We start from the raw sequence: 22,398 nt of genomic DNA on the forward strand, positions 1-22,398 counted from the left end.
AAAAATTCTACAAGCTTAACTATTTGACCGATTTCAATGTTTAATATCTCAAATAAAAGCTCATTATATACATTACTTATAAAAAAATACTCATAAAACATATACTGAACCCTTTTGGCAAAAAACGGCATCTTAAGTTTTTTTTCTTACTCGATTGATCGTTTTTACTTGATTTCTTAAAAAAAATATTATGGAACATGAATAGTTTAATAAATATATACCTATATATAGTACTGAGTATATAAAAGTATTACAAAAAAACCCGACACCGATACCTTTCATTCTTCACGAAATATTTAAGTTCAATTATGCACGTTCTTACAAATAAATCCTTTAAAAGAAATCTTCAACCGCAGTAAGTGCACTGATTTTAATATGAAATGTGTCATATCAAAAGAAATCACCCAATTTATTTTAATAAATAAAAAAATTATAAATAAAAACTGAATAAAGTTTTTTCCTGGTGGTGAATTACAAAAAAAATATAACATCTAAAATTAGGCATTATTTTTATTTAAAGTGACTACATTTGTAAACAAAAAACTTAAATGTCCTCTTCGGGTTCATATTTCATATTTATTTATTGCAACCATGGTTTTATAGGTATTACAAATTCTTGGTAGTGCCACATGGACCCCGTGGGGGCATACCAATATTACATGCATACTTAGGATCTAATCTTAAATCTATGTGTATAATATAAAAGTAGGTAAATTTAGTAGTTTTTATACATATAAGCCGAAAACTAAACGGGCAACTAATTATTATTAGGTGATGTCAAATTATATGGTTCACCGGTAGATGTAAAACTGAAAAAGAATAGTCGTACTCGTACCATTCCAATACTTCAAAATCACTGATCATACATGAACTGGTTCCTGTAGATTACTGTTGAATTATTTTTGTGCCTAGTTGATAACCATTAAACCTATAATTTTGTGCCAGACCTATAATTAGTGGTCAGCATGCAAAATAACCCTGGATTGAAAATTACATTAACTTACTTTTGATTTGTACAGCCACATTTGCATGATTTACACTGGGCTGTGCATGGCCAGCTGACGCGACGACACCCACAATGCATAGTTTCGCAGCCAGATTTGCAGCCACAATGGTCCAAGAGGCTTAATTGAGACCAAATCGCTGTAACTGCCGACCATTCCGGAATCCAACTCTCTTTTTCCTCAGTCCATCCCCGAAAAGATGTACATGGTATGGAAACTTCTGGTTTCAGAGCGTTTCCCCATATATGGCCCTCTTGGTAAGCTGCTCGAAGTGCATGTTTATAGAGAGCAGCTGATGTAGGTGGCAGGGTTGGCAGGTTCTAATTTCTCGGCCAAATCAGATTTGTTCCCTGAACGACGCCCTCCATTGACTGACAACGAAGGTGGACAAATTTGGTTTTCGTACTGGAAGAATTCATTCAGATCAAGCTGCCTTTCTCTGGCCACTATAAAAAGACGGGAAAATAGGAGTATGTCAACTTTTAAGTTTTTGATTTTGTCAGTTGTCAGGTGTGTAACTACATATTTTAATTTTAGTATAAAGTTACCCTAGATTTGTGTTATTGTTTGGCCAAACGAAACACATAAACGTAAATGAAGTTCACAAATATTTGTTTGTTTCAAAAAACAAGCTTGTGACAAGCCTGCCACCTACATCAGCTGCTCTCTATAAACATGCACTTCGAGCGGCTTACCAAGCGGGCCATATATGGGGAAACGCTATGAAACCAGAAGTTTCCATACCATGTCCATCTTCTTAGGGATGGACTGAGGAAAAAAAGAGATGGACTCCGGAATGGTCGGCAGTTACAGCGATTTGGTCGCAATTAAGCCTCTTGGACCATTGTGGCTGCAAATCTGGCTGCGAAACTATGCGTTGTGAGTGTCGTCGCGTCAGCTTACCATGCACAGCCCAGTGTAAATCATGCAAAGGTGGCTGTACAAATCAAAAGTAAGTTAATGTAATTTTCAATCCAGAGTTATTTTGCATGCTGACCACTGATTATAGGTCTGGCACAAAATTATAGGTTTAATGGTAATCAACTAGGCACAAAAATAATTCAACATTAAATGTACAGGCACAAAAATTATCCAACAGTAACATACAGCAACCAGTTCATGTATGATCGGTGATTTTGTAGTATTGGAATGGTACGAGTACTTCTTAAAACGACTTTTTTTTTAGTTCTACATCTACCGGTGAACCCGAAGAGGACATTTAAGTTTTTTGTTTACAAATGTAGTCACTTTAAATAAAAATAATTCCTAATTTTAGATTTGTTATATTTTTTTGTAATTCAGCACCAGGAAAAAACTTTATTCAGTTTTTATTTATTAATTTTTTTTATTTATTAAAATAAATTGGGTGATTTCTTTCATATGACACATTTCATATTAAAATCAGTGCACTTACTGCGGTTGAAGATTTCTTTTAAAGAATTTATTTGTAAGAACATGCATAATTGAACTTAAATATTTCGCGAAGAATAAAAGGTATATGTGTCGGATTTTTTCGTAATACTTTTATATACTCAGTACTATATATATATTTATTAAACTATTCATGTTCCATATTTTTTTTTATTAAATCAAGTAAAAACTATCAATCGAGTAAGAAAAAAAACTTAAGATGCCGTTTTTTGTTAAAAGTATTCAGTATATGTTGTTTGAATATTTTTTTATAAGTAGTATATATAATGAGCTTTTATTTGAGATATTAAACATTAAAATCGGTCGAATAGTTTAGCTTGTAGAATTATTTGGAATATATCTTGAAGAAATTTACACTCACATTCAAACTTTCATATTTCGAGAAGTATGAAATATATCGGTGTCGGGTTTTTTTTATAATACTTGTTATTTATTCAGTAATATATACATGCATTAAAATATTCATATTCCATACAATTTTTTTGAGAAATCAAGTAAAAATTATCACTCGAGTAAAAAAACAAACTTAAAATTCCTGTTTTTATCAAAAGTATTGAGTATATATTTTCTGTGTATTTTTTTTAAAGTAATTTATATAATGCGCTTTCATTTGAGATATTAAACATTTAAATCGGTTCATTGGTTTAGCTTGTAGAATTTTTTGAAATATTTTTTAAAGAAGTGGCGCCATCTCTGTTCCTAAGGGGTGAAACTGCCGCTGCTGCGGGTAAAATTGCTCAGTTTGGTCCCTGCTATCACTGTGCAGAGCGGCTTGCTTTTATCATGAAGTGCAGCATTTTGTTCATAACAAGTATGACTATACTGGTAACTTTGTATTTTGACGACCAGTCTGGCCTAGTGGGTAGTGACACTGCTTATGAAGCCGATGGTCCTGGGTTCGAATCCCGGTAAGGGCATTTATTTGTGTGATGAGCACAGATATTCGTTCCTGAGTCATGGGTGTATTCTATGTATTTAAGTACCTATTTATATATTATATATATCGTTATATGAGTATACATGACACAAGCCATCTTGAGCTTACTGTGGGGCCGATATAATCAGCCGATAAATACTACATTCACACCCTTAAGAATATGTCTGCCCTTTTCCAAGGAAGGTAATTAAAAACGTACCACATTCGACAATTACTTTATCCGAAATTATTCGGCCGTGAACATGGGAACATCGGATAGAAGAGGATTATTCAGAATCGAGACTTTACCCAACCCTTACCACGAGTTTAACGCAGCCGTAGCAATACCCATCTCACAGCTGTATAAGATCAAAAGCTCTTCTAAGGGTAAATGTGTACAGTTATACAATAAACTGTTAAGTAGTGTGAAAGAAACTTGCAGTGAATACAACCCGGTCACAATATCTGTGCACCTCGCTGGAATGTGGCGCCTCTCCCGCTTCCCCTGTCACCTCTCCGCGCACTCCCCGGTGCGACAGTACGGTTAGCATCTTCGTTGCCGCTACACCTCCACATTTCTCGAAAAAACTTTTTTTCACACCGTACCCAGACCGCCGATATGACGTCACGAGGTCAGGTGCACAGATATTGTGACCGGGTTGTAGATTTCACCCAGGTAGCAAAGTGACGTCCGCGACGTCATAATGACGTAATAATGACATCATAATCACGACGTTGACGTCATAATGACGTGTAAATGCTACCTGGGCAGAAACATATTAAAAGTAAATTACATAATTTGTAAAGCCTATTATAGTGCTAAGGATTATATCCATGACAAAAGTGACAACTACGAGCGAATTTACGTTCTTCATCAACTCTCATCTACTCAAAGGTTAACTGGAAGATATCCCGTAATAGGGGAAGTTCGCCTTTGTACTGCCTATTCCTTACCTTATTTGTGTGTTAAGTAAGAGTTAACACATTCATATATTGCCGTTAACGGCCGTAGCAAACTCATGGTAAGGGTACTGGGAAATGAAACAATAGAAAAAGTAAGTTTTGAATGATTCACGGTTAGTTTCACTAGACTTATATTTGACCAGGATATAATCGGGATCGGGTAATATCGGGAGCTCAAAAACAATACAAAAGGTAATCACGGTCTATATCCCGGTCGATATAAGTCTAGAAAAAGTAAGGGCAAATCGCCTAGCGTGGTACGGGCATGTGATGCGGAGGGATGAAAGTCATGTGACGAGAAAAGTATTAGGTACGAATGAATGTGGACTCCACATGTATGTTTAAATAAAAAAAAACATCAACAACTAATTAGTAAAAAAAGCAAAATTAATCATTTTAAATGCAAATAATCCTTCAACAAAGTATAAGTATGTATAATTCTTAAATCTAAATATATATAATTTCGTTACTCAATGTACTTAAATACCAAATTATTTAAATCCACAGAATATATAATAGTACTAAATGTCAATATACAAAAAAAAAACAATTCAATAACAACTTAAGACTAAACTTAAGCCTAGTCAAAGAGTCCCCCCCGAGTTGTCCCTGGCGCAAAGGTGCCCATCACACTAGCCGCGTTACCACGTTGAATTGCGATGGATAACAAAGTTGGTGCTAAAACTTTTTTCATACAAAAATTAATTGACCTTGCGGAGGCGGAGGGAGTAAGCCCTTTTAATACTAAAGTCGCCATAATAACTTTTTATCTTGAACCCTACAGACAACTTTTTATCACTATTAGAAAACTAAAATCCTAAATAAAAATTCGATCCACGCTAATGTGGAGGGAGGTACGAGGAGCGGAAAACCGAGGAAAAGGTGGATGGACTGTGTGAAAGATATGGAATAAAGACATGCTGCGCCGACCCCAAGAGATAAAGAAAAAATAGTTTATTATTCGAATAGGTACATTACAATGCGCTTACAAACGTCCAATAAAGCTACGCCGACTCTAACCCTACACCTCTGCCTCGAGAAGATTTAAATCAACCCTCAAATGGAGGAGGGTATCCCAATATGGGACCGGCGGCAAACTTGGCGGGACACATCTTTTCAAAACATCTTATAATTAACATGCGTTACGAGTAAATAAGAAAAAATACAATTTTATTTACTACATAATTTATGCAATTACACAGAGTAGGTACTTTTCTTTATAGAAATTTGATTTAAAAATACATATGTACGTCAAATCATACAAATACGTAGCTTTTTCAGAAAACATATCTAATTTTTTTTAAACACACGCACGCAATGATTTGTATATGTCAAAGTACTTTGGTTCGGCGCAGCTATTGAAACCAGACGGCCCACAGACCACTTACCTACTAACTAAATTAAACCTTAGATGCATGAAGTATCAATATTGATCTCTTGAAATTAAGACTTTGTTACGACGATAAAAATTCTTAATTTAAATTGAATTTACTTGTTGCTTTGGTTGTTTTGATATAAATATGAGTGTTAAATTAAATTAATTATATCCGGCGGTTGATAAGGAAACGTTACGGTGATTTTCTAGTAAAAGGTAGCTGAGTTTAGCAACTACATTTTTTACTTAGTTAACAAGTAATTTAATTAAGTTAAATAAATAAGTTAATTAAGCATTGTTTCTGTAGATTTTATTGATAACAATTTTACCACAATAAATTATGGTACAACACCAGTACCACTGCCTGTAATGAACATGTCCCATCCCTACGTTTGGAACGACCAATCACAACGCCGTGAGCACCCGCGTCGCACCTCAGAGGTTGGTGATTTCCGTCGCGAACAAAATGGCCAATATTAGGCTATAGGCGGTTTTCTGTGGTCCCGAAACCTCTGAAACACGACACCCTTCGGCCAGAAGCCGGCGCACTCGATGGTCCCCTACAGCAGTCGCGGCACGCGCACCACAAAAGAGTTGGAGTGCACGTAGTGGCGCGATCGAAGCTGGAACACCCTCAGCGTGTAACCGGTCTTCTGGTGTACATACTTCACCACTTCAGCACCACTACTAACTACTATGAAACCAACTTTGGACTCGCGAAAAAAATTGGGTTGCCTAAACAACGACATCTGTTCGGGTGAAAAAGAAATAGCTAGCCCATTTTTAAACGCTCCATAGGTTATAGGTTATAGGTTATAGGTGTTCGCGGGCTAGGTTTCCGCAACTCGACGTCTTACGATGCGCCTATTTTGCGTGATGGGTTGCCGGCACTACTCCTGCCAACCCAACTCCTCCAAGAAGCCTAGCAGACCCTTGATGTTGCCGACGACTTCTGGGAGAGACCCCGGCGAACCGAGGTATTGTGCCCGGTATTCTGCCACCCCTGGACATTCGAGGATGACGTGGGCGGCTGTCTCTTCTGCCTCCATGCATGCCCTGCAAAGGGGGCTATCTGTAACACGCATGGTTAGTAAGTGTTTGTTTAGTGAGGCGTGGCCAGTTATGGCTCCAGTTAGTAGCCGGAGTTGTGGCCTCTTCAGCAGTCGCAGCCTCCGTGACAGACCTGGGTTGATCGTCGGGAGGGCTTCCTTCGCCTGTCTGCAGGTACCTAGGTTAGTCCAATACTGTTGGTGTTTTACCTTGGTGTTGTGTCGCAGCATGTTCCGGAGCCAGGCATATGGCAGAGGTAGGATTGGCTCCGGTCCTGCCACCTTCAGTTCCGAGCCTCCTCTTGCTAATATGTCGGCTGCATCGTTACCTCGCGAGTTGCTGTGTCCTTTAATCCACTGCAGAGTTACGCTATTGGTGGTACATACCTCTGATAGAGCTTTGTGGCATTCGTAGATTAGCCCTGAGGTCAAAGTATAACTTTGCAGGGCTTGTAATACCGACCGACTATCGGAGAGTATGCGGATGGGGTAGTCCAGTACTTTCCTTGAGACGATTGCGTGTGCTGCCATTATGATGCCCATACATTCTGCCTGGAAGACTGTGTTATGTGCACCAAGTGGTGTCGAGATGTGTATGTTTAGGTCCTCTGAGAATGCCCCAGCGCCAGTGCCTGACCTTGTCTTTGATCCATCCGTGAAGATTCTCAGCTCCCTTGGGTTGAGTCCTTCATGGGGTTCTTCGTGTAATTGTATTTTGTACTTTTTGTCGAAGACGAAACGCTCCATTATGCAGAATCTATTATAAGCAGTCCGTGACATGACTAAAGCGCGCGCGCGCAACTATTTGTTCAGTATTACTCCGGTACTCGTTGTGAACTAATCAATTATTAGTATAGTAATAATTTTATTTATTTATTTAGTTTGTTATAGTGCATTTTTAAGTTAAGGTACGTATTTTTTAAATTAAGATATTATGTAATACCACAGTCTTTCTATGTACCTATTGTTATACCTGGCGAAATTTGTATATGTAAAATTAGTAAACACTCGTAACAATGTAAGTACCCACAGTTTTTTTTTTGTAAGCACGAAGTTTAATCTAGTCCATATTTTTAATAAATATTACGTTAAGATCTCCTCAACTAAATGAAGGAATAATTCATTAAAAATATGGTGGACATGAGTACCTATGTCAAAAATGCTTATTTCGGTAGTATACAAGTAAAAATAATGTATCCATTATTTTTCATAAACTGTAGCAGTATTCCTGTATTGTAGGTATACTAATTATAAACTACCAGTATAAAGATTGCTGCTTAACTAAAATATTACTTTTCGATTTGGATCGAGCTTTTCACGGCCGTCAGTGGATCACCTTAAATACCAAGTACCGCTCACATTCAACAAATGTGACGTTCCACTGTAAAGCTACCTTATGGCGGTCGGCGCTTACGCTGTTATTAAGAACACACACATACTAATACGGTGGTACGTGACGTAAGTAAGTTCATATCTTTATATAGTTTCTTTTATAAATATTTCATGTTAAACAAATATTTCCAAAAATGATAGGTGTTTAGCCTGAGAAATTAATTTTATATTCGAGATGTGTGTTTGGTTTAGTGTACAGTATATTATAGTTGGTCAAACCAAATTTTCAGTAAAATAAGAACAAAAAAAACTATACTTATCCTTTTCTTTTGGGTGCTAGTACTGTGTAAGACAAAGAGTATGATTCTCTCTGTCTATGTTTGAAATGAGACAGTCCTTTTACAGACTATACCTTATATATTGTATATTTATTTTGAAGTGAAGGACATATAAAAGACCAAAACCAATGTGACGTAAGCGCAAACCGCCATAAGGTACCTAAAACACGTGGAACGTAGTGACGTTAATTATCAATAGTGATTGATAATTAAAAAACCGGTCAAGTGCGATTCGGACTCGCGCACCGAGGATTCCGTACTTTTTAGTATTTGTTGTTATAGCGGCAACAGACATCATCTGTGAAAATTTCAACTGTCTAGCTATCACGGTTCATGAGATACAGCCTGGTGACAGACAGACAGACGGACAGACGGACAACGGAGACTTAGTAATAGGGTCCCGTTTTTACCCTTTGGGTACGGAACCCTAAAAATGCCACGCTGCAGTTCGGTTTCGGTTTTGGCACCCAATTATTTACGTTAAATACTGCCTTGGCAAATTATTAGCACGCAAAACAAATTATTTAATTAAGATAACAAGACACTGGACGCCGTGGGCACTTTTAGCGACTTCTTGATACGACCTTCAAGAAAACGTTCTCCTATCTTAAAGGCCGCCAACGCATTTGCAACCCCTCTGGTGTCGCAGGTGTCCATGGGCAACGGTAATTGGTTACCATCAGACGATTCATCTGCTCGTTTGCCTCCTAAATCATAAAAAACCGGACAAGTGCGAGTCGGATTCGCGTCTAAAGGGTTCCGTACCATTACGCAAAAAACGGCAAAAAAATCACGTTTGTTGCATTGGAGCCTCACTTAAATATTTATTTTATTCTGTTTTTAGTATTTGTTGTTGTAGCGGAAACAGAAATACATCATATGTGAAAATTTCAACTGCCTAGCTATCACGGTTCATGAGATACAGCCTGGTGACAGTGATGACAGACAGACGGACAGTGGAATCTCAGTAATAGGGTCCCGTTTTTACCCTTTGGGTACGGAACCCTAAAAAAGAAAGTGACATTTCGTCGGCGACAATGCTTCCTATGATGTATGATAGATTAGATTAGATTTATTTGTTCAGGATAAAAATTACACTATATATTTGCATCAATGTCAAAATTACACTATATATTTGCATCAATGTCAAAATTACACTATATATTTGCATCAATGTCAAAATTATGCTTATCTTCTTATCATGATCGTCAAACATTACATAACATAACAAATATATAATAAATTTAAATAATTTTCTCTCCCAATAAGGATCGTCATTATAAGTATGTATAAACAAAAACGTGTCAAAAATAGATGTCAATCTAAGCAATTCAGAATCATCATTAAAATGTTAAGGCGGTTCCCTGAGCCAGAAGGCGAAAAATCTCCTTATATGATCATGTTTTTCTAAGAGGCGTTGATATTCATAGACGTGGAAAAAATATATGTAGTTCTTGACTATATTGTTTTTAACAACATAGCTTCCGATACACGAATTTTGATACTTCGCTCGATACAATTAAATCCCAAAGTAACCTCTAACTCGGACTTTTAATCCTACTTTACTCGGTTATTTATTATGTGATACTATAAACAAAAAAAGAAGAAAAAACAATCTTAACTTAAATAGTAATTTCATAGCTTTCTAATTTCGATATTGTAAGGTAACGTTTTTAAAATAAATAAAAATCGACAAAATTCGATCAAAATTGACACTTGGCGCGTATGATCTTTCCCGTTCTTTCTTGCGAAATGTGACAGTGACAGCGGCAAACCGATGGAACGGCCTTAAACAAAAATAAAATAAGCCGTTTAGTTCTCATTAAAAATTTACGGTTTAGACACGTGTTTTAGTCACACACACGTGACTCACGTGAGTCTAAGTAAAATTATTTTAATGTTAGTATGTCTCACGACAGTTTAAATTCGTCTAGTTCTCCTTTTGAATAATTATGAAATGAAGTTTTTATAAAAACCTATTAGTATATATGGGAAAACCCAGGGGCATTTTCATGATATGAAAATACAAGGAAAACTTCTGGTTTAATTGTGACTGTTGCGTTTTTTACTTGCAGTTGAACGTGCGTAAGTAAATAGCAGGATAATCCATAGTCATATCCACAGATTTAATATATGCGCTAGATGAAATGCGTCTTCTATGGTATATTTATTTCTGTGCTAATATCCATACTATACTATAATATTAAAAATGCGAAAGTGTGTCTGTCTGTCTATTTGTCTGTCTCTCTGTTACCTCTTCACGCTTAAACCGCTAAACCGATTTATTTTAAATTGGGTATAGTTTGAGTCCCGGGGAAGCACATAGTCCCAGAAATCATGCTTTTAGGGGGTGAAAAGGGGGGTGGAAGTTTGCATGGGGAATCGATAAAAAGCAGATTGGGTAAAAATAAGCTACGCAAATTACTAACTCCACGCAGAAGAAGTCGCGGGCAAAAGCTAGTATAGTTATATCTTTCTCTTTTTTGTTTTCCGATCTCCGCCATTTTTAACTTTTCCAAAAACGACACGACAGAAAAAATCTGTCAAACTATTGAACCTGTTCAAAAAATTGCACGAGGATCGGTTGAGAAATGCGACCTACAGAGGAAAACATCCGCACGTCCGAATGTCTGAAAGCATTTTTATCTAAGCTGAAATGAAGACCTTTCGCTAACGTTTGGTCAATGAGTTACAGAGGTAAATAACTAATTTAAAAAAACGTAGTTTCGACACGCTCTTACAATAGGATGCATTAGGTAACCTAACCGTTTATCTGCACGCCGCACCATTAAAAATATGTTATTTACTCGTAAATTAAGCAAAACATATAACAGTAGCTATGATAAATACATGTAAAAAGACAATAAATAAACACAATCGAACCAGATAAACGGCCTAATTAACCGCTTCCTACTTCACAATCAGTTTTTAACTGCGGGGAATGATTGGTTAATTATCGGCTTATTTCATTGAAACTGGTTTTAGGCAGTTTGAACCGGGTATGTATATAGGTACGATATTAGGTAGAACGCTGGTGGCCTAGCGGTAAGAGCGTGCGACTTTCAATCCGAAGGTCGCGGGTTCAAACCCCGGCTCGTACCAATGAGTTTTTCGGAACTTATGTACGAAATTATTTGATCTTTTTCATTCGCTTTTCGGTGAAGGAAAACATCGTGGGTAAACGAGACTAATCCCGATAAGATTTTTTTTGACGCAGGGGTAAATGCATTTACGCATCTCGCCCCCCGGGCAATGGGGAAGCCCATTGGGGGGGTGGTATGTGGGACTCGCTCCTCTCAAGGCTCCCTCTGCTAGTCAGAGGGAGAAGAGGAAAATACCCACTAATATCCCCTGCGGCGTTACCGTCACCTGCCGTTGACGGGAGGCGCCATGTGATCGCTAGCATTCTAACCACGACGCCTCCCCAAATCCCGATAAGGCCTAGTTTTACCCTCTGGGTTAGAAGGTCAGATGGCAGTCGCTTTCGTAAAAACTAGTGCCTACGCCAATTCTTGGGATTCGTTGTCAAGCGGACCCCAGGCTCTCATGAGCTGTGGCAAAAATGCCGAGACAACGCGAGGAACAATTAAGAGACGTTTAGATACGATATAGCTAGACCCCATTCCCCCTGTTTAATATTTATGAAGTTGCAAGCGTCTATAGGCTACGGCGACGTGGCACGTCGGCAGCAAACAAGCATACGGCCCGCCTGATGGTAAGCAGTCACCGTAGCCTATAGACGCCTGCAACTTTAGAGGTGTTACATGCGCGTTGCCGACTCTTTAAAACATGTACTTAAACTCCTTTTTCAATGAACCCCATACTGTAGACCAGGGGTCACCAAATGGCGGACCGCGGTCCGCATCCGGACCGATTAAAGAATCGATTAAAAACATAAACACAAAATAATGTCTGTGTCGAGCACGACAATAAATTTAAGCGTATTCTCCTTTAATAATTATTTTAAAGATTTTCATAAGTAGGTCTGTACCATTATCGAAAACCACAATTGCAATGTTAAATATTTAATGACATCATTAAAAATATATGATTTCACAATGTCACAGATAAAAATTATGATATTGTCATGTTCAAGCCGGTTTGTTATCAAGTTTAATATTCTTGTAAAAATCTCAATGACCTATAATGGATAAAGCCGAGAATAGAATTAATTAATACGTAATTATTGATACAAATGCAGTAAAAATAAAGAGCTATAAATTTATAGGATATTTATGTCTAAGAGGTGCAAGCACGTACCTACTGCTGGCCCTTAGAGTTAGTCCAAGACGCCCGGTCTTTCTAAGATGAGAAATTGGGCCAGTTTCCGTTGTGGCGAGGTGGCCTGTGGGTTCATGGTGTTTGCCGCGATAGCTAGACGCTGGTTCAAATCCGGCCTTCACCACTGGAGGGCTTCGTCATTTTTCTTTTGTATATGACATCTGTTTCAGATTATAAGCTATAAATTTGTTTCTGTCTCCTCTCAAGCACGAGAGGGGTTGGGATTTGGGCTATAGTCCTCACGCTGGCCCAAAGCGGGTTGGTTACATTTTTTTCTTTTTCAAAAAAACACTTAGGACTAGGTATAGATTTGAATTTCTTGAATGTATGCAGATTTCCTTACCTAAAAGCAACTGGTAAATATCAAATTATATTTGGTACATGAGTTCCGAAAACTCATTGTACGAGCCGAAGTTCGAACTAGCGACCTTCGGATTGAAAGTCGCAGGTCTTACCGTTACACCAAATAAATATATAATAACAACAAAGGTTCAATTTCACTACTATACCTATTCAGGAACAAAACAAACCAATTTTCGTTCCCACAATTAAAAACTGACAGTGAGTGGCGTTTGGCATTATATTGATAACCGTGTTTGATTTACCAGTCGCTTTTCGGTGAAGGAAAACATCGTGAAAAAACCGGACTAATCCTAATAAGGCCTAGTTTCCCCTGTGTGTTGGAAGGTCGAATGGCAGTCCAGCCGCTTTCGTAAAAACTAGTGCCTACGTCAATTCTTGGGGTTAGTTGTCAAACTGAACCCCGGCTCCCATGAGCCCTGGCCAAATGCCGGAATAATGCGAGGAAGATGATGATGATAACCGTGTATGCTGATAGGTTTTATGAGGTACAGTCACCTTTTTTTTTCGCAGGGGTAAATGCCTTTACGCATCTCACCCCCGGGCCAGGGAAGCCGATAAGGGGGCGTGGTATGTGGGACTCGCTCCTCCTGCTCCCTCTGTTAGTCAGAGGGAGGGGAGGAGAATACCCACTAACATCCCCTGCGGCGATTCTCCGCACTGCCGTTTTTGGGGGCGCCATGGGGTCGCAAACGTTCTACCACGACGTCCCCCGGCTGCCTTGGTTCACCCAGAGGCTTCCGCGCCGAAGGAGGGAGGGATTGGAATGCGCTACAATCCCTCCACCAGACGTGTGGAGTCTTCCATTGTGGGCCCCTTACCCACGGACTCCACTAGGGGTATTGACGGGCAGCAAAATGCGCCCGTCTCCTAATGATGTACAGTCACCTGCAGTAATATGTTACTCTTCGAAGGCCGCAAAAATATGTGACACGCTCTTATGGCTCTACAAATAAGGTCGTGTCACATATGTTTCGTTGTGTAACATATTATTGCAGCGGGCAGAAGCACGCAACTACGTCTGCGAGGAATAAAAATGATGATTAATAAAAAAATATCATGTCCTTCCTTCCCCGGGTTTCAAACTAATTCCGTACCACATTTGATCTAAATCGGTTCAGCGGTTTAAGCGTGAGGTACTTTTTTATAACATTTTAGTTAGTTGTTTGTGTTAGTAAACAAGTAGGTACAATATGTTACTGAAGTAAATGAGTTAAGGTCATGACACAATGTTAAACGCGATAAATGCAAGGTTTGATGCATCCGTTTAGGCCACGGTCAAGTACAGCGACTTACAGGCCAATTCGAACGTACACTGATATGAATGACATCTAAATGATGTCATTCAGATATCGTGCATTTTGCTAGTAGGTACAAGTGCAAGTATTGGCGCGGGCGAGAAGCACGATCACTAAATTGGCCTATATTTTCATCAAGAGATTCACGTTATCGTCTATTTCGATGTTGAAATAGGGCTAATTTTCAATTGAAAGCTATAGTGTAGTTTAAAAAAGTTTTGGTACCCACCTATCATAAACTGAAATTAAAAAAGACTGACCAGTCTGAATTTTATTCTCACGGAATTAATGTAAACAAAGGTGTGGCTGGTGACAAAAAAACTTTTGCAGCATTGTACTTCTGTTCCTTTTTTTTCATATTTATTAGAATTTTTTTACTAACTTTTGAGATTGAGTGCTCCCGTAATCGCTTTTAATGGCTTTAATTTAAACCGCCTTTAAAAAAGGTAGAGGTTATTAATTAGATCGTTTTATTTTGTAAGTATGTAGGTATGCTACAGCAAAACCCCGTCATTTCTTACCACCTACATTTATTTTTAAGTTTTTTCTGCGAGCCCTTACTTTGAGAACCCCTGACTATGAAATTCAGACTTTTATTTCTGGATGTGGCGTATGTCTGGTATGCGTTAAACCTCAAAGTCATGCATTACTCTACTGATATACATTATGTAACTATGTAATAATCAATAGTTTACAAACAATATGATAAAAAACGAAGACGTGATTATCTCATTGTGCTAATTTCATACTCGTTCAAATATGGCCTGTGTTACATTGAATTACAGTTCATTTTACATTTTAACCCGTTTATAAATATATTCATGCAACTATAGGCCTTTTACTGTCGATTTAAGGACTAATTTTGTTTGTTTTGTTCATAGCACGTGCTGTACACGTCTAGGAAACGACCTCTTTCAGTAAAGTTATCAGATTGAACGTTGCTCTTAAAATATTAACAACACAAGATATACAAGATTATTAGACATAATTTACCAATGTCTGTACAGATAATTCTAAATGAAATAAAGTTATTAATAAATGTTCATTAATGTCAAAGATATTAATGTTAAATGTCCATCGCTTATTCATAATCTATTTGAGGCTAGAGATTGTGTCTAGCTTTGAGAAAACATTATTTATGAGAACATTCTTTATTACAGAATGTTTTCTCAAACCTAGACATAATATGTGAGGTACGAGTAACTGTGCAGGTCACTGAATAACCTATAGAGCCGGACCGCCGATATGTGTATGATATTTGCAATGTGTGGTAATGTCATATAATTAATGTCGAATTTCTATGAAAATATGACACTGTTCTATTGAAGTCGATGCATACAAAGTAAGAGTAGATGGACTCTACCTATAAGCTTAGGGATATACTTAAATAGTAGTAGTAATCACTGTATTGTACAAAAATAGGTTAATATACAATTTACATACTTAAATTGAGATACAAAGGCGAACTTATCCCTATAAGGGATCTCTTCCAGCTAACCTTCGAAGTTAATGAATGGATAAAATAAAATAAACATCTCACACATGTAAATGTGCCTTATTATAAGCGATTTTAGCGTAGGTGGTTTCAAAATTATGCTCTAAATGTCATTATTTGCCGTTGAATATTTTTGACTCCTAAATATTTATTCAGCTGCGCAATTCAACCTTCTGTCAAAGAATCAATAATATAGTACTACCGTACAGAAAGGAAACTTCCTACAAAACCGAAGTTTAACAACGGTTCAGGGTCGAATCATGCTATCCCTTTCTATTCACCCTTTCGGCTATTTAGGGTTGTCAAAATTCAAGTCATTATCTTATCTGTGGTCGTGAACGCAAAAGGATGTCAAGTTGTGCCAACCGTAATAATTGCTCGGAGCAATGCTGAGCCGAACGGAGCCGAGTTTGCCCGAAGCGAGGAGATTCGCACCACTGCTTCTGTATTTGTTTTACGAAAATCGTAACCACTATCGGCTTTTGTTTTTGTCTCTCTCGCTGTTACATTTCACTGTATAGATACAAAAGTAAAGCAAATTACATGTTGCGAATTGCTGCTGCTGTTTTTATGGAAATTGAAAATCAGCGAGCAAAACGTGAAATCAGTTTTCTGCCGGCATAATTGAATGGACCACGTTGCTGCCGATAAGGAGAAAAAAAAAATCCAACGTAGTAAGTTTTAACAGCACGTTGTGAAAATAAAAATAAAAATACTCCGCTATCTGTCTGTCTGTCTGTCTGTCACCAGGCTGTACCTCATGAACCGTGATAGCTAGACAGCTGAAATTTTCACAGATGATGTATTTATGTTGCCGCTATAACAACAAATACTAAAAACAGAATAAAATAAATATTTAAGTGGGTCTCCCATACAACAAACGTAATTTTTTTGCCGTTTTTGGAAACTCTTCGTGCGCGTCCGACTCGCTCTTAGCCGGTTTGTTTTTAGCATTAGAAACCGCTTCTGTCTTTTTATTTAAAAACACTTACAAAATAGTCATTATTACATGAAACCAAAGGAATGTAAATGATCATATATACCTGTTGTTATATAATTGTTGCATTAGTTGCATATTAGCTGCAACTTATTTAATTTTTTTATACCACGTCGGTGGCAATCAAGCCTACGGCCCGCCTGATGGTAAGCAGTTACCGTAGCCTATGGGCGCCTGCAACACCGGAGATATTACACGCGCGTTGCCGACCCTAACACTCCTCTCCCTCGTTGAGCTCTGGCAACCTTACTTACCGGCAGGAACACAACACTATGAGTAGGGTCTAGTGTTATTTGGCTGCGGTTTTCTGTAAGGTGGAGGTACTTCCCCAGTTGGGCTCTGCTCTAGATCTGGAATGACATCCGCTGTCCTGTGCCCTACCACACAAAGCGAGATGTCATTCACAGTGCCCATACCTCTCTTTTGGACGTAGTTTAAGGACATATCCGGGTCCGGACGCAGTTTAAGGACATACCCGGGTCCGACTTATTTTTCAAGTGTTTTTCAATAAAACAGACATGTCAACATCGCTTACCTTCTTTCTAATGCTAAAAAAACGAAATTTATATATAGTACCGTTTAAACGTTTTATAATAAAAGCCTTTTGTTATAATTTTCCACAAACAAACATTTTTCATTTGATGCCTAATTAGTCTGATAATGACTACAATTCAAATACGATAAATTATTTACGATTCAAAATGTTATTTATTTGGTCATTATTTGTAATTACATAAACTGATTACCCGTATAATGACTACTGGAATCCATAATTACATTATTACAATAACAAGTCATTGAAGTGATCAATGATTTCAGATATAATAAGCTAATAAGGCGTAATATACTTATATGTATAGTTAACAAACAAACAACAACATGAATTTCTAGTAATTGTTTACATCTAATAATGTACAGCAAGCTGGAAAATTGGATACACATTATGAATGGAATTCAATCTTAAAGTGGCCATGCATTTTTGCGGCTGGGTGTACACGTTGTACCTAGCTATTCATTGATAAAGCAAACACCTCTATTATTTACTCAAATAAAAAATAATTTCAATTTTTTAAATATAAAGGGACCATAACAGTATGTTAAGGGGGCACTGACTATCAGTCCGCCGGACGATACCGGCCTGTCAGTTGTTCGGAACTTTCAAATTTTTGTTCTAACTGACAGCCCGGGCTGATATCGTCCGGCGGACTGATAGTCAGTGGGCCCCTTTACACAAATAAGGCCCCAAAATTCGACTTGATGAAATTGAAATGACACGATCTTCTTTGTAGAGCCATAAGAGCATGTCACATAAAAAATTTGTGCGGCCTTTGAAGAGTAACATATTATTGCAGGTGACTGAACACCATCTTTTAGAGACTTAGACACTTCGGGTGTCCAGACTTACTTTCTAAGACTGGAATAGAAAAGTAAAAATACTTAAATACAACATTTCCATTTATATATTTACAACTATAGGGTCCCAGCGCGCACAAGTTTTTTGCAGAAATCGCGAAGCGTCTGGTTGGCGTAACTGTTGACCGAAGAGCTGGCGGCTTCCTTGCACTATGTATCAGCATTGCGATACAGCGAGGAAATGCCGCCAGCATCCTTCGTACAATGTCTCAAGGGCCTATTTTAGATTTAATTTAGATACGTATTTGTACAGTTACTGTAATACCTCTGTATAAATATATCTATTATGTAAATAAATGAGGTATAAAATGAGCAAATAACAAAAAATATTCTCGAGACGACTTCGCCATTTTCAAGTCCTACCACAGACTATATAATAGTGGTTCTACTGGAAGTCCTCCCATCGTTTTACCGACCCAGTAATGTGCAGAAAAATGTCAGTGTCAGATGTCAATTGTCAAGTTTGTGAAAAAGGCGCTTGGACGCTCTATTTCTGTTCCGCCGGCTAAATACCTAACCCTATTTCTATTGTTCCAGACAATGTTCCGCTATCTAGTCCTATTCCTGGTGTGCCTACGTCTGGAAGTGACCAGCTATTCGGACGCCAACGAGGTTATCAGCGAACCAGAGCTGATATTAGCATTCGTCGTAAGTAATCTCTTCTTTTGTTATATATTATAGGACAATCGTACACAAATAAACCTAGTCCCACAGTAAGCTCAATAAGGCTTGTGTTGTGAGTATCTGATGACGATATATACAAAAGATACCTATCTTTAATTTTATTGTAGGTAAATACTTAAATACATAGAAAAGACAATCACAGTATAACACAGTATACAAGTAGTAAGACAGTATATGCAATTTTTCAAAGGCTAATAGGCAAATTAATTTGATTTGTTCGCTAGCTGTTAGTTCATATCCTGTCCGTCTCCTTTATTGCTAGAAATTATTGAAGACGGTACCCATCGGATTCTTGTCAGACACTATTATAAACCGCCGCAAACTAGAATTTGTCAGTGTCTCGTTTAGCAACGAGGTTATCAATCCGAATTCCTACTTAGTGTTCGTCATACATTTTTACATAGGTACACATAAACGATAAACTTTCGCTGCCTATTTGAGGAAATAAAGGTGACGAAGGTTGCGGCGTACGTCGTTGTTGCCGGCGCTGTATCTGTTAATTTCCTTGATAAAGTAAGTGACGTAATGAAAGTCATAATCGCGGCAGTAATGCACCGGCGAACATCACTTAAAATATCGAGTAAATTAAGTAAATTAACATATACAGCGCAGGTAATAACGACGCAGCGACAGTAATGCAGCAGCATGTTACATTCGAATATTACCATGCATCATCGTCACTGTTACTGTACATATCAACTGTCAAACAGGAATTAAGTTCTAACCATGTTCTAACTATAAAACTCCCGTGAGACTCGAAATTATTTTAAAACAGATTACTCACGTCATGTATTAGCTATGAAGTCGAATAAACGCTCGATATGTTCCGATCAAATTTTTGAGGATCTTCTTCTATTTCGATGGTTTTTATGCCGAAACCTGCAGAAACCGAAACTTCGGTTGGACACTACCGAAAATACAGTTTCGACGCGGCCGAAACGTTTGGCAGTTTTTTTGCCGTAACCGAATCTTCAGCATGCAACAGGATTCTTATGCCGAAACCGTTACCAAAATTTCGGTCGGACACTTAATTCTTTATCTGGTTTCTTTGGCCTTACGCTGCGTCTTACGTAACCGAACAACTAACGAACGCGAAGCAAAGCGGCGCGGCGCGGCGGGCCCACGGCGTTCGCGTTCGCAACGAGATCATACGTGGGCACGTAGGACACTTCTATGGGTATCAAAGGATTGATTCACCCCGCGTCGCGCCGCTTCGCTTCGCGTTCGCGTGTTCGCCTACGTAGTACGCTGCGTTACTTCGGAATGTTCATTTCAAACTGAAATCGCTAGCTCTCATGCCGAAGCCACATTAGCACAGATATTTGTTCCCGAGTCATGGGTGTTTTCTATGTATTTAAGTATTTATATATTATATATATCGTTGTCTGAGTACCCATAACACAAGCCTCCTTGGGCTTACCGTGGGACTTGGTCAATCTGTGTAAGAATGTCCTATAATATTTATTTATTTATTTATTTATTAGCATAATAATACAAAACTGTTAAAGTAATGCAAAAGAATACAAACAACTAAATAGGTAGCTAACCTCGAGAAGATAAGACGGCAGTTTGTAATAAGTTTCGTAGTTTTTTTGGTCTTTTTTCTTCAAGTTTTCGCCTTGATTGTGCAGTCGATTTGTCTTGTTTTTTCGTTGCGTGTTTTTGTAAAAGCAGAATCGTGGAATTATGACAATATCCCAATTCCTTTATATTAAATACTGTTAATTTTATCAAAACTAAAGCCTAATCTTGTCTGTGTGCCTATGATCATGACATTCTTAAATAGGTATTTTATGACATCAGTATTGATTTATTATTATATTGTAGTAATTCTAGATTCAAGTACCTAAGTCAAAAAAGCTATTTAAAAATATCTAACAAAAAAGTTGTGCTGCCTGAAGTCTCATTAAATCCGTACCTATTTTAACATTATACGATATACGAATGTTTTCTTGAGATATAAAGTTTCTGGGATTTCGTTCGCCTATACTTCGTTTTTTTAGCATTATAAAAAGGTACTTACCTAAAGTACCCAATCTTGTATTGACTATTTATTTATTGAAAAACACTTAAAAACAAGTCACAGCAAAATATGTAACAATTAAAGCATATTCATAGGATCATTTACATTATTTTGGTTTCATACGTATTAGTTTTTTTTTTACATTTTCAATGAAAAGACACGTCAAGATTGTTTGCCCTTTATCTAATGCTAAAAATACGAAGCATGTAAGTTGTTCTCACTCTCAATCGACATGATGGGTTAAATTAGGTCATGCGATCGAAAAAACTGAAGTAATAGAGTGATACTGATAAGACCCCCATAATAAGGTATTCTTCAGTAATTATAGTAATTACTGATATTTAACTCAATGGTAATTGACACTGACAGCTACAAAGTTAGGACGAACCATGGAGACTATATAAAGGAGCCAACTCTCTATGTATGAAAAGTGTCCATCAAAAAACAGTAATTAGGCGGCGCCACCATACACCGAAATACTATCAAAAACAACCTACGTAATTTGGTCGGGTTATTTGTTGCCTTATATGCACCTTATATGGTACATGTCATACTCATGTCCCAGAGCCTAACTAGCGCCACCGGAGAGATTAGGAACTATTATTTAAAGCTGAAAGCGGTCACTTTTGCAACAATTCTGCCTTAAGAGATTGGCATTCTTTCTATACCATCCATAGGACGAACTATAAAAAATTGACGGCAGACTTCAAAAATATGAATTTACAATTTACAATGCATCTTTTTTTTTTAATCTTATTTTATTAATGTTAAAATAATTGACGCAATCTGTTAGCTACCTTTGAGCTAAGAGGTAGGTAAGTACACCAAGAGCGTTTTCACATTGTCCGATCCGATGTCGGATGTAGGATGGAATTAAAATGTGAGACATAATATGTATTTTTCAATATTTATTTATTCATTTAATAAATCATTATTACTAATAAAGCCCGCCAAGTGAGAGTCGGACTCGCGCACGAAGGATTCCGCACCATTACGCAAAAAACGGCAAAAAAATCACGTTGTATGGGAGCCCCACTTAAATAATAGGGTCCCTTTTTTACCCTTTGGGTACGGAACCCTAAAAAACGATAGATAAGTAAGATAACTCAAATAAAAACTTTTATAAAAAAAGATAAACCGACTTCAAAAAGGATGAAATAAAATATTATCCTTTTTAGGGTTCCGTGTTTAAGTATATGCGTTACCAACTGATATGTTTGAAGTCGGTGCCAAGCCAAATTTTAAACCATATATTCATAGGGATTTTGGTGCAATTCGATAAAGATGCGGCTATATAAGTATGTACGTTGGATTACCTAATGCAGCGTACTACGTAGGCGAACAACACGCGAATGCGAAGCGGCGCGGCACGGCGCGGCACGGCGCCTTAATTAATCCTTTGATACCTATATAGAAGTGTCCTACGTGGGCGATCTCGT

The 22,398-nt window shown here is 37.7% G+C and overlaps 1 protein-coding gene across 1 annotated transcript in view; it reads left to right on the forward strand.

Moving 5' to 3' along the window:
• Positions 1 to 7,518: 7,518 nt before the first annotated feature.
• The window catches only part of LOC134747118 (prostatic acid phosphatase-like), a 30,974-nt gene continuing 16,094 nt past the window's right edge, over positions 7,519 to 22,398 (forward strand). The window contains exons 1-2 of the mRNA XM_063681696.1: positions 7,519 to 7,646; positions 18,790 to 18,900. Of these exons, the coding sequence (XP_063537766.1) occupies positions 18,793 to 18,900 (108 nt within the window). The 5' untranslated portion in view covers positions 7,519 to 7,646; positions 18,790 to 18,792. The remainder of the gene's footprint in view (positions 7,647 to 18,789; positions 18,901 to 22,398) is intronic.

This window comes from Cydia strobilella, chromosome 14, assembly GCF_947568885.1.
Source record: "Cydia strobilella chromosome 14, ilCydStro3.1, whole genome shotgun sequence".
Lineage (NCBI taxonomy): Eukaryota > Metazoa > Arthropoda > Insecta > Lepidoptera > Tortricidae > Cydia > Cydia strobilella.